Here is an 18971-nt window from a genome sequence, read left to right as displayed (position 1 = left end):
GAGATGGGTGGGCCAGATTGCAACTGGATGCCTGAGACCTTCGGAGCGTGAGGGGACTTTAGTGGCCAGTACTGAGGAATGAGTGTCCACGAGGAGGTGGGCTGCGGAACCATGCTTACGAGGATCGGCCAACCACGCCGAGGGTCCCCAGCGAAGCCCACAGCAGCCCTGGAGACAGACGCCAGCCAGTGCAGCGGCCAGATTTGACTCCTTCCGCGGGGATCTGGAGCCCCGCCCCCATTCCTTCCCGCGCCTCTCGCCCCGCCCCGCTCCTCTCGCCCCGCCCTGCGTCCATTGCAGGGCTCGGAGGCCCAGCCGCCCCAACGTCTTCCTACGCGCTCTGCGGCTGTCGCCCTACCTGGGGCCTGGTGGGGCAGGCGGAAGGAGGTTCGGGGCGGCCGGGCTGGCTGGAGGGCTGTCGCCTTTCCCCGATCTCATCCCCGGCCGCCCGAGGCGGGAGGTGAGGCAGCGGCGAGGTCCCCGGGCGGCATGGCAGGAGCTGCGGACCAGCGCCCGCCCGGTCCCGCGGCGGAGGAACAGCCGCAGCAGCAACACGTCGCGTGCCAGGTCCTACCCGAGCGGCTGGCTGAGGGAAAGCCCGGGCAAGGGTTCCTTTCCAGCTTCTTCACCAACAACCAGAAGTGCCAGCTTATGCTCCTGAAGACTCTGGAGACAAGTAGGAGCCGTGGCCCGGGTGCCGGGGGTCGGCTGGGGGTGGGCCCGTTGGTGTCTGCGACCCGGAGGGCAGGGGTCTCTGGGTTCAGCCCCATGAGCAGAGTTCAGGCACCTCTGCGTAGGGTCTAGGTAGATTCAGCGTCTTGGGGCGGGAGTGGTGGGGGGGAAGGGGGCATGTTGGGCCTCAGTTTCCCTGTTAGAGGAGGTGTTGAGGCCGTGTTCAGCCCTGCTCTTGCTTGTGGAATGAGGAAGGAGTCGGATGGGAGGTTGCCTTTTTCAGTCACAGGCACTGATCTGACAGGTCCTCCGATTTCTTTTTAAAAATTTTTTATTTTTTATTTTTATTTATTTATTTGACAGAGAGAAAGAAATCACAAGTAGGCAGAGAGGCAGGCAGAGAGAGGAGGACGCAGGCTCCCCGCTGAGCGGAGAGCCCGATGTGGGGCTCGATCCCAGGACCCCGAGATCATGACCTGAGCCCAAGGCAGAGGCTTAACCCGCTGAGCCACTCAGGCGCCCCAGGTCCTCTGATTTCTTATATAAATTATGCAGCGGTGTGGGGACTTCATAGTCCGGGTGAAGCAGAGTTTTAAAGAGTCACGTTAATTAAAGCATGACTGCTGAGGGCAGAAAAGCAGTTTTGCAAACCGTTCTCCATTGCGAGGGGTTTTTAACCTTCATACATAGATGGGTTCCGAGTGTGGAAACCTCTGAAATGGGCTATGAAATCCTGTGTCTATGCACCTGAATGCATTTTTCTGGGGAACTTCATCATATTCTCAAAAAGGCCCAACCCCCAAAGGGTCAAGAACCACTGCTGTGGGTTAAATAGGGGACACACCTACCTGCTGACCAATTTCTCTAGTCCCAGGGACATTGCACTAGAGATTTCTTAACTCCTTTACATTGATATATGGACTTTCTAAGTTTACTTCAGGTATATTTAGAAAATAAAAAGTCTTAAACCTATTGGTCCTAAAGCAAGGTTACTATCTCATAGCTGCCCATTACAGTTCAAAAGTCAACCACCTGAAGATTCTCCAGCGTTCTTATTTGGGACTCAAGGGAGTGGGAAGAAGAGTGGTAATGGGGATAATGAGGTTGTATTCACTTGGAAATGTATATTGAATGCCTCCTAGGTTCTGGTGTGGGGAAATACAAAGATGGGTAGGGACCAGGACTGTACCTTTTATGAAGTGGAACACAGTGGAAAGAACATGGACTGCACAGTTAGATGTGGGTTCAAATCCTGGTGCCTCTCCTTATCAGGTGTGGAAGACTGACTTAACTCTCTGATCCCTTCTATCCTTATCTGCACACACACACAAAAATGGGTAGGGATAAAAAGCCTCTCAGGGTTGTGAGGAATAGGTTTTATGAATGGTAAGTGTGAGCATATCAGGAGCCGAGTAATGGATAACTGCTTACAGTGGAAGAGACAAACAGTGGAGGAGATATGGAGGTAGACTGTGAAGATGGTGGTGGGCTGACCGTGAGCCCCAGGAGGAATTTACAGGCCTCAACGCTCCCCTGAAGGGATGTTGAGAGAAGTGTTAGTGGTATTAAAGCGTCAACCTGTAACTTAACTATGCTGTTCCTAGGACTGAGCCTCAGGGAGATCTTTGTTCCCTTTTTCTTTAAAGTAAATCCATTTTATTTTATTTTTTTAAGATTTTATTTATTTATTTGACAGACAGAGATCACAAGTAGGCAGAGAGGCAGGCAGAGAGAGAGGAAGAGAAGCAGGCTCACTGCAGAGCAGAGAGCCCGATGCGGGGCTCGATCCCAGGACCCTGGGATCATGACCTGAGTGAAGGCAGAGGCTTTAATCCACTGAACCACCCAGGTGCCCCAAAGTAAATCCATTTTAAATACTGCAGGTCTTGTTTGAAGTATCAGACCCCCCGCCGCCCCCCCCCCCCCCGCCGCCCCGCGCTCCCTACAATTATTGTTATGATTATTTTTTAGTAAGAGGACTATAGATTTTGGAATCCACTTTAACTTTGTAAGGCTCTCTTAGTTGCTTGAATAATAATGCACTTGATACAGTTCCTGGCACTTGACACACACACACATGCACACACACACAAAATGCTTATTACTAATAATTGTATTACTGTTAACACTCTTAAGAGGGGGGCAGGTTACTAAAGTAGTAACCCATGCTTATCTTTCTCATCTCTCATTACTTTTTTTTTACTCACTTGTTTTTGCTTTCAACCCTTAAAAAAAACCAACCTTGATTTCTTTTCTTTTTTTCTTTTTTCGCTTACGTCATATTAATACTCTGCCCATTTGTACACTCAGATGAGACCACTATGTGAAAGTTAATATTAGAGGCATTTGGGGTTTGTTGTACTTTCCTGCAATTATCACAGGCTCGTGGCTGCTTAGAAGGGCCCTCAGGAGTCATCTAGGCCTTTCCACCCCCTATAGGAAAACCTCTGAGCCATCACCGACCAGAGAGTTTATAGACCTCTGCTGGAACAGGTTACCGAGGCCACTTGTATTTTTATTAACAGCTTTAGTTGTTGGAAGAATCCTTTCTCATACTGTAACTTCTACTCTTTGGTCCTTGTTCTGTCCTCTGAAGAAATATTGATGGGATCTATTTCCACATGGCACTTCTTCAAAACCTGAAGCCATTGTGGTCCTAGTTCAGTTTTGTATTCTCCTTTCCAAATCCACAACTCCTTTCTTGCTTCTTACTGAACATAGTCCTGTACTGTTCTGACTGCCTTCTCTCGAGGAAGAGCTTCAGTTGGCAGGTCCTGTTTAGAGTATGGTACTCAGAATGGGATTCTGTTAGCCTGTGGTCTGACCAGGAAAGATGCCAGTGGGGATCTGTAACTACCTTCTAATCTGAATACCGTGCTGCTGTTCCTTTCTATGGATGTGGCCCCAAACTGCCTCATTCTTTTGGTATGTGCTTCAGTATGCTGTTTTTGATCGTGTAACTAAAAAAGAGCTTTCAAATCATTTTTGGTATTATTGAAGATGTTCAGTAGTACCCATCTTGGTATTCGTGTCAGTGTTTTATTTCATTGAAGACTTCTTTTTATGTTAATTTAAGCTTGTCTTTTCATATCCATTTTTACCACTTTTAAGATAGTATTACTTCATTAAGATTTGTGAGTTCCTTTTTGATAATTTACTGCTTTTTGGATAATTTAATTGGTGCTATTTTTTCCAATTAGCATGCTTAATTGAATCAATATCTTTTTAGATCCATATGTCAAACTTCTACTTGATGCCATGAAGCACTCCGGTTGGTAAGTAAATCTTTTTAAAGTGCTGGTCTCTATTCAGGCTGCTAAAAACATAAAAACCCCATACTAGAACTACTTACAGGTTTTTACTTCAGGCCACAAAACCTTTTCCATGTGGTAGGTGGTGGGGATGGGCTGGCTGTATTCTTTCCAGGTAGGTCTTGATCTCTGCATACATCTTCTGTCCTAACTGTAAATCTCTGGCTTTACCATTCATCTCCAGTATTTAGTAAAGACCACACATAAAGTCTTGTAAGTAGTTACCAAACCTGGCTTTTCCTCTCTTCCAGTCCCAGTGTTGTCCTTCATGGAGGAGAAATCTCAGCTTGTTATGCAGGAGCCTTCCAGGGGTTGTTTAACTTGGAGGAGATTAGGGAGGTGACCTTCTGGCCCGAGGGGAGCAGCTCCAGGGTATTCCCAATATGGTCTTAGTCAGTGGACCAAATGCTTTATGGAACCATGTCATGGAATTTGAACTAGGGTAGATTTTGCAGGGGTGATTTCCTTATATCACAGATGAGAGAACTTAGTCCTGAAGGCTTCCCAAGGTTTCCTGTGTGTTAGTGGTAGAGGGGATTTATGACAAGGGGCTCCTGACTCCTTGCCCAGGGCTCTTTCTCCTGTACTGAGTGCATACTGCTTTTGGACATTTTATCTTTAATGCTTTCTTGCCTTTTAGTGCTGTTAACAGAGAAAGACACTTTTCTTGTGAAGACTGTAATGGCAATGTCAGCGGAGGTTTTGATGCGTCAACATCTCAGGTAGGCATTTTTGCCAAGTTGTTCTCTTTCCCAATATTTTCTAAGGACCTTGGCATGCTGGCCATTATGTTGGGTAGACTTTATGTAAGATTCAAAAAATGAATAGTTATGGTTCTTACTCTTCAGGAGCTTATGCTCTCATAGGGGAGATAAGACAATGATAAAGTTAGGCAGGTTAAACTATTTTAGGGGGGTGTGGTTACCACAATGGGACGGTAAGGTGATTGCAAGATACCTACAGATTCAGCTAGAGTGTATAAAGCTGCTTCCGTGGCAAAGAAGATGAAGACTGTTACCCAAAGAAAGGGTAGCATGAGCAAAGGTGGTGTGTTGGGAAAAGACAAGGTGTATTTGGAGAGTGGCATGTTGTCTAACATAGCTGGGGGACAGGAATGTGTGGAGAATACGGGGAAATAGGATTGGAAGAAAAGGAAAGCCATATGGTGGGAGACTTTGAATGCTGAGCTGATATACCTTAGAACATTTTCGACTAGGGGAGTAAGTTTTCTCATCTGGAAAATACGGGTAGTGATTGTATCATTCTTATAGTATAGTTATGAGAGTTAAATGAGATACCTTGTATAAGGTGCTTATCATAGTAAGCATAGAAAGCATTCAATAAAAGTTTTAAGTAATCAGGGGGTTTTGACAGCATCTTGGAGGTGGTAGAAGAATTAGGGCATGTGATGAGGGTAGATGAAGTTTTTATAAGTCACACCTTCCACCTTGAACATACAACCCTGTTTGATAATACTTAGTTGTTTCCTCCTGGGGAATTTTATGTGTATTTTGGTTATTTATAGGTATTTTGTAGTAATCATGAGAAAAAGAAACATAAGTGTGAAAGGTCTGAGTTTTGGAGTCTGGTAGAGTTGAGTTCAAATCTACTTCCCTTGCTTATTAGCTGTGGGGCTTGGGCAAGTTATTTGCCTTATTCTCAGTTTCCTCATTTGTAAAATGATAATAACAATACTTGTAGCTCTCAAAATGGGTCTCAGGTGAATTTATTTCTCCCTTGGGGCTAAATAGAGGGGACATTTCGAACTTTTAGCTTACTTCTCAGCAGTGTTGAGCATAGTTGGGTACTTTCTCCTTTTATTTTTTTTTAATTCTAATTTGTATCATGAAGTGTCTCATTCATACAGAAGAGTAAGAAACCTGTGTGCATGCTTTTGGTTGTAGTACTAAAAGGAGTAGCTTTGTACCTGCCACCCAGACTTGAGAAATAGGACATCGCCAGGACTTCAGAAGATTGTGCCCCCCTCTTGGATCACATTTCCTCTCCCTTTCTTATTCTGACTCTCGTGATAGTCATTTCCTGCTTTTCTCATATGGTTTTACCATAGACATGTACAGTCAAACTATGTGTTATTTAGTTGCCTGGGTTTTAAGTTTTATGCGTGGAATGCTTTGAGTTCTGTGTGATACTTTGTAGTTTGATGAAATCATACAACACAGAGTCTTCTGTAACCATTATTTTGTTGAGATTCTTTCATGTTGTACACAGCTCTCGTTTCTGTAGTTGGACTGTTACACAGTCCTCCACTCTATCAGTGTACAGCAGTTAACCATACTTAATATTGTTTCTGACTTTGTTATTATGAACAATGCTGCTGTGAATATTTCTCACCTTTTCTCCTGGTGCACATGTGCAGAAGTTACTCCTACGTATTTGTCTAGAAGCAGAATTGCTGGGTCATGTAGCATGTGTACCCTTGGCTTTCGTGGGTAATGCCAGACGCTTTCGTGGGTAATGCCAGACACTCTCTTCCCCTGGTTCCTGGTATGTGACACTCTTCTGGTTCCTCCATTGCTAGCTCACCTTCCTCTGTCAGCTGCTAAATGTTGAAGTCTCTTAATCCTTGATGTTAGATTCCCTTCTTTTCTTCCTCTACAGTTTGCCAAGGGGATCTCATTTATTTCCCTAGATCAGAGCTCTCTTTTGAACTTAACATCTATATACCCAAATGGCCTTCACACCTACACTTCGATGTCTTAAAGGCACCTGAGACCTCACAGATTTGTCCAAGTCCAAATTGCTGGTTTATACCATCCCCTATCCCCATCCAACTTGGTGTTGTAATTTTGCATATCTCAGTGAATTTTACCACCTTCCAACCTCTTACCCAAGCCAGAAATGTAGAGATCATCTTTGTACCTCTAATTCCTTTTCCATATTTTATATCCATCACCAACTTTTGTCCCGTTTATTTCCTATATTTTTTGGGGAGGCATCTCTCTGTCCCTGCTCAAATACCATTACCTGTTGCCTAGAATACCTCTTTAATCTTTAGGAAGTCTCTCTGCATCCAGTTTTGGTCATCTTCTGCTTATTTTTCCCACTGTAGTCAAAAGGATAAACAAAAGCACCACCCTGTTTCACTGCTCCCTTTCGGTGACTTCCACGATTCTCAGGATAAAGAGTGATTTGGCTCTAGCCAACCTCACCAGCCTTATCTCGTGCCTATCCCCTATAGCTCCGTGCTACAGCAGTATAGGCCTGCTTTCAGCTTCTCAGACATTTTAGAACTTCAGCGCTCCTTGCCTTTGCACAGGTTGCTCTATCTGGAATGCTCCCCTCCCCACCTCTCAAATTTAACTCCTGTTCATCCATGAGATCCCAGTTTAAAAATTCCTTCTGCAGAGATCCCTTTCCCAATCCTCTAGACCAGGTCAGGCATTCTTATTGTTATGTCCTCTTGACATCCTGGATTTTTCTTCATGACAGCTGTCATTGTATGTATTTAAAGATTTTGGTAAATAGTTGATTAATTTCTAGCACCATTTATAGATTATACATTAGAAATTATAATTATAGATTATAAATTCTAAGTAGATTATAAATCTACTAGTAGGTCTCAAGAAATATTAGTTGAAAGATGAGTGTTGGATCACTGTATATAAAATAGTGGGCACGTATCCTGGTGTCTGGCTCATAGTAAGTACACAATAAATGGTAACTGTCATTATTAGGATCCCTCTCATGTCTTTATTATTCTTATAGGGTCCTGCTCTGTGTGCTGTTGGCTTTTTGCACTTCTTTCTGAAGGTCTTTCTGAGGATTTTCCCTGGCAATTCTAGTAGATTGAGACAGTGGTGGTCATTCATTGTTGATTCATTTCTCATTCAGAATCTTGATAAGAAGCAGTTTACATGTATTCTCATTTAATTCTCACAATTCTATGAGGTAGGTGCTCTAATTATCTCCTTTTTATAGTTGAGGAAACTGAGGTGCAAAGAGGTTAAGAAACTTGCCCAAGGTCGCCGAGTTAGTAAGGAGTGGGGCTGGTGTTTGAATTTGCTTCATTCCAAAGCCCACTCCTAGTATGATGCTGTGGAGTCCAGCAGCCCACCAAGGATGGCATTTAAGTGCTACTGTAGTTCAGAGAGAACAGGGAGAAGTTGGTTCCTGGGAGCGCTAAATGGAGCATGTACGTTAGGACCAGGCCTTGATGGATGGGTAGGTGTGGGATTGAGGGAAGGTATTGGGTGGAGGCTCTCTAAGCTGCTGAGCCATCTCATACCAGAGAGAAGATGGGAGTTTCGAAAGGTGAGTAGGTGTTAGACATAATGGAACTTCTCTTATTTTGGTCTCTCCTAGATTGTTTTGTGCCAGAACAACATCCGTAATCAGGCCCACATGAACAGAGTTGTCACCCATGAGCTCATTCATGCCTTTGATCACTGTCGCGCTCACGTCAACTGGTTCACTGACGTCAGACATTTGGCCTGCTCCGAAGTGAGTTTAATTGTAAAAGATACTTTCTCCCCCTGAAACACTCTGGGTTTGAACATTTAATTGAAGTATAATGCTTAAGACGCTGTCTTCTTCCGCCCCTCACTCCCCCCTCAAATAAATAAATAAATCTTAAAAAAAACAAACTAGTTGAAGTATAATTTACTTAAACATACTTCTTTTCCTCCTGTCATGGTTCCATGTTACTCTTAGATGTCCATTTTTAATTCCTGAACACAGCTTTGAGACACAACAAGAGATATTTTAAGTATCTTCTTTGAATTATCTTAATTATAACTTTTAAGTCCTAGTGATAGTAATGATTTTATAATAACCATTTTTAGTATATAATATATATATTTCATATACATTAGTATATAATATATATTTCACATATATTATATAATAACATATGATATATATTATTATATGTGGTATATAATAACAATTTTTAACCACTTAACCAAATAACCATATTTCCCTGTGGAATCAACTCTGTAATATAAAAACTAACACTAGTTAACCCTGGCTGAAGACTGTGTGCCAGACACTGTTCCTTTTGTGCATTCTTCCTGAGTCTCCTGAATAGTCCATCCAGGTAGATGCTATGATCATGTTACACGTGTTGAAAGGGAGACATTGATTGATATCTATGGTTAGTACATGGCAGAGACAGGATTACAACCAGGGTTCTTAACCGGCCTGTTGTGCTGCCTTCCACAGGTGGAGCACCTTGCTTGCCCTCGGGTAAAACATTTAGTCTCAAAAATACTACATAAAAAGTTTTTTTATTGCTAAGCACTTTGGGTTGCTCTCAGAAGTGCAATATATTTATGCTCTTAGAGAGACACATGTATTTAATACTTGCATTTCAGTAATTGAAGAGTGCAATGTGCTGAGAAGTTAAAAAATATATATATATAAAAATTTAAGTGTACACTTTATAACTTAGATTATTTTCTCTTTCCTTTGAAATTAGTAAGCAGCCCCACTGCATCTAATTACAACTCCTATTATTTGGAGAGTAGACTGAAACCTGAGTTTTTAAATAGGTCTCTCCCTTGGGTGTTAGGAGAATGAATGCTTGTCAGCTAGCTCCAGTGTGTTCTTGTGCTTGGAATGTTCTTGCTTCAGTTTCAACAACTTAAGTTTTCAAAGGACAGTTGAGGCCTTGGAGGAAGGCATGAGTTTATATAGGTTTAAGGGAGGTTCCAAGAGAGTTTCATTGTTTTGGGCCAAGGGCAGGAGGTTCCTATTCTCAAAGTGTCTTAGATGCTGCTGCATTTAAGTTTAAGCTTACGTTGAAATTCAGTTTGTAGACCTTTGAAAGAATGCTATTTTGCAGTCCTTTTGATAATTTCTAGAAATGTTGTTTTTTGTGGAGAGCATGGACTTTAACTCTGAGGTCCAACTTTCTGGCTTCTGGTTTCAGAAGAAATTAGTTCTTTCAATAAGGTTATGGTGTGAAGTTTTGAAAATTTCCTTTAATAAACGGTTGGCCTTCCCCCAACCCCCAGTTTATTTTGCATCGTCTAGCCCAGCTCATGGATATCTGCTCTTTTTCTTAACGTAAGAATAACTTAAGATAGTCTTATGTCAGAGTTCAAGACATTCTTGAAAAAGGTCCAATGGATACTCTAGTCTCAGAAAGACATGCTAATTTTAACTTCTTTTATAAAACTTTTTCTAGAGCAGGAGAACTTACTTTCTTTCTGTTTGCCTCTGTCTCTGTGATAGGTTCGAGCTGCTAACCTTAGTGGAGACTGCTCACTTATAAATGAAATATTCAGGTTGCATTTTGGATTGAAACAACACCATCAGGTAACACTAACATATGAATCACTTAACCCTCCAGAGTGCTAGGAGTGGAAATAACGCACAAAGAAATGAGAAGTACATTTTTTTTTTTAAAGATTTTATTTATTTATTTGACAGACAGATCACAAGTAGGCATAGAGGCAGGCAGAGAGAGAAGGGAGGAAGCAGGCTCCCTGCTGAGCAGAGAGCCCGATGCGGGGCTCGATCCCAGGATGATGGGATCATGACCTGAGCTGAAGGCAGAGGCTTTAACCCACTGAACCACCCAGGTGCCCCGAGAAGTACATTTTGTATTTGAAATGTGAAAGAACTACTTCTATGGGAAGAATACAGAATGTGTCCCGTGGAAGCCAAATGGATGGAGTTGCGTTCTAATTTTTTTTTTAAGATTTTATTTATTTATTTGAGAGAGAGACACAGTGAGAGAGAGCATGAGAGGGGAGAAGGTCAGAGGGAGAAGCAGACTCCCCGTGGAGCTGGGAGCCTGATGTGGGGCTTGATCCCGGGACTCTGTGATCAAGACCTGAGCCAAAGGCAGTTGCTTAACCAACTGAGCCACGCAGCTGCCCGAATTCTACTTTTTAATGATGGGAAGCTGTGTGACTCACTGAGAGATTTTAATAGTGAAAAGAACTATACGATCTTGTTCTTGGGATCCTTTTGGAAGCAGGTAGATGAAGAATGGATGCAAAATCACAGCCTGTCGGACTGTGCTCCCCACAGTCTGGGACTTGTATTCCAGAGACAAAACAGTCATACCTTTCGGAGCAGAGGCTGCCCCACAGCACAGGTTAGGGCTGAGTCGTAGGGCACCTTTACAGACTGTGGGCCATGATAGCAAAACTTTGAATCAGCACAGCCCTGACGATGCTGTCTCTCCTCTTTTTCCCTTGGGTAGTGGCCGCTGAAAATGAATAGAACTAGCAACAGGAGGGAAAGTTCAGGGAGGTAGTGGGAGCCTGGTTGAGGGAGAGCAGTCTTAGAGAGTGGAGTCCCTGTGTTTGTACAGCATGTACCCAAGAGACACCGACATTGATGACAGTAACTGATGGTAAAATATGGTAATATCGTCCAGTTTTAACAGGAATGCATTACTTTTGGAAAGGTAAACCTGAATTGTGGTCTATACATATGCCTCCCAAAACTTTAACTCTAGGAGACAAATTTTTGCTATCTTTTTTTCCCCTGGAAGGGAAAAATGTCTTCTTCTGGCAGTTGCTGTCATAGCTCCATATGGTTCGTCCTCTCTTTCTTCTTCCTTTATGCCTGGGGTTTATTTTTAAAATCAGTGTTTAGTGTAACTTAGGTCGAGAAGCACTGGTTTATATTCTAATGCTAGTGAACATCTCCAGCTCAGGTATACTGACCAGGGTGAAGTAAAACAGGAAATAAACACAGAAGATGAATGATTGACAGATTGCACAGCTGTAAGGACCAGTTTTTTTTTTTTTTTTTAAAGATTTTATTTATTTGAGAGAGAGAGAGAGAAAACGAGAGCGAGTAAAGCAGGGGAAGTGGCAGGCAGAGGGAGAGGGAAAGGGAAAAGCAAGCCCCCCAACAGGGAGCCCAATGTGGGACTCGATCCCAGGACCCTGGGATCATGACCTGAGCTGAAGGCAGATGCTTAACTGACTGAGCCACCCAGGCGTCCCTGGTTATTTTTCATGAAAAGGTTGGATGCCATTCTTTTGAACTTTAGTTTGTGCTTGTGGAGAAATAAATGGATTTAAAGCTCTCCAAGAATTAGAATGGCAGGAACTTCTGTTTCTTTTTTCCTTTTTTCTTTTAAGATTTTATTTATTTATTTGACGGAGAGATAGAAAGAGAGTGCACAAGTAGGTAGAGCGGCAGGCAGAGGGAGAGGGAGAAGCACACTCTCTGCTGAGCAGGGAGTCCAATGAGGGGCTCGATCCCAGGACCTTGGGATCATGACCTGAGCCAAAGCAGACACTTAAGCGACTGAGCCACCCAGGCGCCCCAGGACCATCTGTTTTGTAACATATTTAGAAGACTGAGAGATTCTAGCCTATTAGTATGTAACATTAGATAATTTGTTTTCTTAAGTAGAGAATTTAATACCCATGCAAAGAACGCTCAGGAAAAAAAAAGTTGTTTGATTTTTTTCTCCTGAAAAATTGAGACACCTTCAAATTTTGTGTATATATATGTGTAGCTTCCTATTGCCTCCATGGGAGATGCCCCTCTTGAAGGAAAGATTATCTAGTATTAGTCAACTGGAAAGTAAAGAACGAGAAAGACATAGAAGTAAAGTATATCTTAAATCTATTGAAATTTTACCAAAAATCCAACCAGAACCTTATTTATAGATTTTTTCTTTGTTTGTTAGTTTTTTTGATTTTTGCACATTGGGAGTTACTGTTTGTTGGACTGCAGAGAATGACATCTCGTTGTATTATTGGAAAAGATGAAAAAATGGAGGAGATCTTACTTATAACTAAATAATTTTAGATCAAGCTAAACATATTCCATAATTTAAGAGTTATGTTTCTACTTTAGAATGATAGAAATGAATAAAATAATATGAAAGGGAATTAATTCTTCTTTTTCCATGAATTTGTAAAACTTAAATTCAAGTAATTAACACATAATGTATTATTAGTTTCAGAGGGAGAGGTCAGTGATTCACCGGTCTTATATAATACCCAGTGCTCATTACATCACATGCCTTCCTTAATGTCCATCACCCAGTTACCACATCCCCCCAATGACATCCCCTCCAGCAACCTTCAGTTTGTTTCTGTGATTAAGAGTCTCTTATGGTGGAGCGCCTGAGTGGCTCAGTTGGTTAAGCGTCTGCCTTCAGCTGAGGTCATGATCCCAGGGTCATGAGACTGAGTCCCGCCTTGGGCTCCCTGCTCAGGGAGTCTGCTGCTCCTTTTTCCTCTGCCCCTCCTCCCTGCTTGTGTTCTTTCTCCCTCTCTGAAATCAATCAATCAATCAATCGTAAAAAAACAACAACAACAAAAAAAAAGAAGTCTCTTATGATTTGTTTCCCTCTCTGATTTTGTCTTCTTTTATTTTTCCCTCCCTTCCCCTATGATCCTGTTTTTTTCTTAAATTCCACATATGAGTAATTATCTTTGTCTGATTGACCTATTTCGCTTAGCATAATATCCTTTAGTTCCATCCATGTCATTGCAAATGGCAAGATTTCATTTTTTTTTTTAATGGCTGAGCAGTATTCCATTGTATATGAATACCACATCTTCTTTATCCTTTAATCTATTAATGGACATTTGGGCTCTTTCCATAGTTTGGCTATTGTGGACATTGCTGCTATAAACATTGGGGTGCAGGTGGCCCTTCAGATCACTACACTTGTATCAATGGGGTAAAATACCTATTAGTGCAATTGCCGGGTTGTAGGATAGCTCTGTTTTCAACTTTTTTTTTTTTTTATGAGACTGATGGGCTACCTACTGCGCTAACGAGGCACCTTCAACTTTTTTTTTTTTAAAGATTTTATTTATTTATTTGGCAGAGAGAGAGAGATCATAAGTAGGCATAGAGGCAGGCAGAGAGAGAGGGGGAAGCAGGCTCCCTGCCGAGCAGAGAGCCCGATGCGGGGCTTGATCCCAGGACCCTGAGATCATGACCTGAGCCAAAGGCAGAGGCTTAACCCACTACGCCACCCAGACTTGGCTTTTTGAGGAACCTCTATAGTGTTCTCCAGAGTGGCTGCACCGGCTGGCATTCCCACCAAAAGGGTAAGAGGGTTTGAAAGGGAATTAAGTCTGACTGTGGTCAGACATTATATAAAATGTTATTATTTCATGATTAAATTGTCATTTAAATTAAAGCCATATATTTTTCTTTCTCCTTAGACTTGTGTGCGAGACAGAGCCATTCTTTCTATCCTGGCTGTTAGGAATATCAGCAAAGAGGTAGCCCAGAAGGCTGTTGATGAAGTTTTTGAATCTTGTTTCAATGACCATGAACCTTTTGGAAGGATTCCACATAACCAGACTTATGCAAGATATGCTCATAGAGACTTTCAAAACCGTGATCGGTATTACTCAAATATATGAAGAAATTTTATAAATGGAGCTTCTGTGATCTGAAGAAAATATAGTTCTTAAGTGGATAAATGTAAAATGTATGTGATCAATTAAATACAGATAAAAGAGAGAAGGTACTGATTCTAGCATATGATCAGAAAAAGTAACTGTGGTAAAAGTGAAACTGCCTTAAACTCCAAGGCAAAAATTGTAACTTTATAGTTAACCATTTGGTAGATAAGGTAAATAAATTACATTTTTGTATTTTTTATGTTGTACTTGTGTTTTTTATTATTTATGTTATTTTTAGATTGTGAGTTGTTTTTGTTACATGTGAATATTTTAAAACCTGATTATGAAACCCATGAAGTGTGTCCTTGTATGAAGTTGATATGTGACCACTTGGTATTTACATTAAATGTAAAGAAAATGTACTGATTTTATTAAAAGACACTTATTGAGATGTTATCATGGTCAAAATATGCAAAGAATTAAAGTTGGGAATGGTTTATTCAATGGTCAATGCCTCTCTTTTCCCTCTTCTTCTTTCAACATGTATGTGGGGACTATGTGGCTTAACTTTCCAGGGATAAGTTCTGATTAGATTTTTCTTCTTTTGTAAAGGCAGTGCATTAAGTGTATAATGTAACTAAATTTAATTTTTTTTTCTGAATTTAATTTTTATGTACTTAATAAGATTTTTCATATAGTTATTCTCAAATCTTTTGTCAGGCCCTGTGTCTTGAGTTTTAGATTCAGAAAACAGGTCATCTTGTCTATTCCCCTTAACCGGTAGCTTCATTTTCCACCTATCTCTGGCAAAATGTTTCTTGACCTATGTCCAGACTGAAAGACAGTGATACCTGTATGTAGATGTGGCTAATTAAGAATTTAAAGACAATGAAGTTAGGATTATTTCTTGTGAATTAACATTTGATTAAATTATAAAGTGATACTCAAGCTTGATAACTTATTAAACATTAAAACAAGGTTTGAGGATTCTGGGAAGACGGTAGAGTAGGAAACAACAGAAGTCAGTGTCACCACCTAGACAAAATTGCACTGGCAGAATCTTATATAAATATTTTGAAACTTGAGTCTGAAGGCTCCTAACTTCCAAGGAAAGGCATGGATGGTAAATTGCAGTTAATTTTGGTCAATTTCAGCTCTTAGCGTTGTAGTAGCTACTCATCTCCCACCACTCTGCCCTGTGGCAGACAGTTACATATGTGTTCCTGGAGTAGCTTGTACACAGATTGTGGAGCCACAGTGGGCAAAAGGCACCCTGTCTTCCATATATTTGGGACCTGCTCTGATTGCTGCTTCTGAACACAGTGGTTTGGAGAAAGGTGATGGCATTGTTGCACCGTTTTTGCAAAGTGCTTCCCAAATGGCTGAAGGGTCTTCAAAGGGCTGGTACCTTTTGTTGTCCTTCATTTTCCCCTTTTGGGATCTAGACCTTGAAGACTAGGCCATTCAAAAACAATGGCAGGGGCACCTAGGTGGCTCAGTTGGTAAAGCATCTGCCTTCAGATCAGGTCTGAAGGTACTGGGATTGAGCTCCACATTGGGCTCCCTGCTCAGTGGGCAGCCTCCTTCTCTCACTCCCTCTGCCACTGTCCCTGCTTGTGCCCTCTCATGCTCTCTCTCTCAAATAAATAAAATCTTAAAAAAAAAAAATAAAATAAACAAAAATAATGGCTTATGCAGGGGGGAATTAGAAAGTCATCAGGCATGCTCAGGGAAAGGCATGGCCTCAGAAAAACCCAAGAAGACCAAGTTTACACCTCAGGATGATCCTTGGCACAGAGACAGCCTGCAACAATTAAAAGCAGAAACAAAAACTAACACTCAACCTGAGGAAGCAGAAGAATCTGATTGATTTTCAGAGCTACCACATTATTAGATTTAAATGTTCTGTTTTCAACCCCCCAAAATCACAAGGCATACAAAGGATACACAAGACATACACAAGAAAGTGTGACCCATTCAAAGGAGAAAACAAACTAACAGAAATTTTCCCTGAAAAGACCTGATGGTGGGTTTAGTAGGCAAAGAATTTAAAACAACTGCCTTAAAGATGCTCAAAGAACTAAAGGCAAATATGGAGAAAGTCAACAAATGATGTACAAACAAAATGGAAATATCAATAAAGAGATAAAAAACTTAAAACCAAAAAGACTTGGAAAGTACAATGACAAATGACAAAAATCCACTTGAGGGATTCAAATGCAGATTTGGCCAGGCAGAAGAAAGAGTCAGTAATCTTGAAGAAAAGGAAAATTATTGAGTCTAAAGGACAGAAAAAAAAAAAAAAGATAAAAGAAAATGGAACAGAGGCTAAGGGATGTGAGGGGTACAATCAAGTTGGCCAGTATATGCATTATGAAAGTCCCAGAAGGAGAAGAGAGAGATAGGGACACACAGAATATTTGAAGAAATAATGGTTTGTAACTACACATTTTCTTTTCTACATGATTTTAGAGACTAATACATTAAAGAAGTTATTAGTTTATGTTTGGGGGCACACATATATAAATATGTAATTCCGTGGCGCCAACAACTGAAAAGGAAGAAGACAGAGTTTTGAAGGAGCAGAATTTTTGTATGTTATTAAAGTCACACTGGTCTAAATTCAAAATAGAGTGTTAAAACTTTCTGATGTTAAATGTAATCTCCATGGTAACCACAGAAAAATAGCTATAGAATATACACAAAAGGACATGACAAAGGAATTTAAATTTCACTACAAAAAATCAAGTAAACACAAAAAAAGAGAATGGTTCTGTACATGGGAGACAAAAAAGCTGTAAGGTATATAGAAAAATATGTAGCAAGATGCCTAAGGTAAATGTCCTCCTATCAGTAATTATTTTATTATTTTAATGTACTAATTTTTTTATTCTAAAAAGAGAGAGAGAGAGCACAAGCAGGGAGAGGGGCAAAGGGAGAGGGAGCAAGAATTCTCAAGCAGACTCCATGCTGAGCACAGAGCCTAAGGCAAAGCCTGATCCCATGACCTGAGTTGAAATCAAGAGTCAGGTCCTCAATCAACTGAGCCATCCAGGTGCCCCTCAGTTATTATTTTAAATGTAAATGGATTAAACTCTCCAATCAAAAGATTGGGAAAAGATTGGCAGAATGGATTAAAAAAAATGACTCAACTATAAGATGTCTACAAAAGACTCAGCTAAGATGTAAACACAAATAGATTAAAAGTGAAACAATGGAAAAAGATATTCCCTGCAAATACTAACCAAAAGAGAGCAGGATAGACTGTACTAACACTGGACAAGATAGACTTTAAATCAAAAGAGTTTATAAGAGACAAAAAGGGATGTTGTATACTAAAAAAAGCTTCAATAGAGCAAGAAGACATAACATTTACACACATAATAACAGACCACCAAAATAGGTGAAGCAAAGGGGAGAGAATCGAAGGGAGAAATAGTTCTACAATAATAGTTGGAAACTTCACTACCCCACTCTCCATAATGGATAGATCAACCAGACAGATGATAACCAAGTGAACAGAGGACTTGAACCACAAAATGAACCAACCGGATCTAACAGACATACACAGGGCACTCTAACCAACAACAACAGCATGCACATTTTTCTCAAGTGACATGGGATATTTTCCAATATAGATTATATGTTAGGCTACAAACTAATATATCAATATATTTAAAAAGATATCATATAAAGTATCTTCTCTGACTACAAAGGGATGAAAGTAGAGATTGATAACAAAAGGACAATTGAAAAATTACAAATTTGTGGAAATTAAAGAACATACACAACAAATGATCAAAAAAGAAATCACGGGGAAGTTAGAAAATACTTAAGGCAAATGAAAACAACCACAAAGTACCAAAAATTATAGGGCACAGCAAAAGTGGTGCTAAAGGAAAAATTTATAGCTGTAAATACTTACATTAAATAACAAGAAAAATCTCAAATCAGCAACCAAACTTTACAATGTAAGGAACTAGACAAAGAAGAAAAAACTAAACCCAAAACCAGCAGAAGGAAGGAAATCATAAACATTAGAGCAGAGACCAGTGAAATAGAGAATAGAAAAATAATAGAGAAAATTATAAAACCAAAAGGTCAAAAGAATTGACAAAATTTCAGCTAGATGGACTAAGAAAAAGAGACTTCAAATTACTAAAATCAGAAAGTGGGAACATTACTACCAAACTATAGGAATAAAAAAAAATTATGAGAGTACTGTGGACAAATGTACACACACATATTAGATCATCTAGATGAAATGGACAGATTCCTAGAAATGCAGCACCAAACCATAAAGAATAGAAAATCTATAAGAACTAAAACTAATAGGGGGGTTGAATCCCTAATAAAAAATCTTCTGGGGGAGATAGTTCAAGTTGGCAGAGGAGTAGGAGATCTTAGTTTCATCTGGTCCCAGGAATTCTGCTAGATAGCTATCGAATCATTCTGAACACCTGCAAACTCAACCAGAGAGCTAAGAAAAGAATAGCTGCAACTCTACAAACAGAAAAGCGACCACTTTCTGCAAGGTAGGAGGTGTGGAGAAGAGAATCTGAGGTTATACATGGGAAGATGGACCATGGGGTGGCGGAGCCTCTGTAGGCTGGCTACTGGAAAGTGATAAAGCAGAAGAGCACAAAATCAGATCTTTTAGAAGTTTGCTTCCATGAGGGGT

At 40.7% G+C, this 18971-nt stretch overlaps 1 protein-coding gene across 2 annotated transcripts; it reads left to right on the top strand.

The window, feature by feature from the left end:
• The first annotated feature begins 299 nt into the window (after window positions 1-299).
• ATP23 (ATP23 metallopeptidase and ATP synthase assembly factor homolog) lies at window positions 300-14799 on the top strand. 2 transcript variants are annotated; one of them, XM_080831390.1, is made up of 6 exons: window positions 300-676; window positions 3902-3947; window positions 4624-4705; window positions 8307-8444; window positions 10179-10262; window positions 14105-14799. In XM_080831390.1, exons 1-6 carry the CDS (start codon window positions 490-492, stop codon window positions 14306-14308), a joined length of 741 nt encoding a protein of 246 aa, XP_080687516.1. In that variant the 5' UTR covers window positions 300-489; the 3' UTR covers window positions 14309-14799. The 2 variants fall into 2 exon arrangements, with proteins under 2 accessions (XP_080687516.1, XP_080687517.1); XM_080831391.1 differs by lacking the exon at window positions 10179-10262.
• Window positions 14800-18971: the final 4172 nt, after the last annotated feature.

This window comes from Martes martes (genome assembly GCF_963455335.1).
Source record: "Martes martes genome assembly, contig: scaffold_243, whole genome shotgun sequence".
Taxonomy (NCBI): Eukaryota; Metazoa; Chordata; class Mammalia; order Carnivora; family Mustelidae; genus Martes; species Martes martes.
Note: the sequence above shows the minus strand (reverse complement) of the source record. Positions and strands in the feature narration are given on the sequence as shown.

Bases quoted from the DNA above. Each gene is read 5' to 3' on its own strand.
- ATP23 (XM_080831390.1), top strand. From the start codon at position 490: ATGGCAGGAGCTGCGGACCAGCGCCCGCCCGGTCCCGCGGCGGAGGAA. The intron at 3,948-4,623 runs GTAAGTAAATCT...CTTGCCTTTTAG, and splicing joins GCCATGAAGCACTCCGGTTG to TGCTGTTAACAGAGAAAGAC. The intron at 4,706-8,306 runs GTAGGCATTTTT...GGTCTCTCCTAG, and splicing joins TTGATGCGTCAACATCTCAG to ATTGTTTTGTGCCAGAACAA.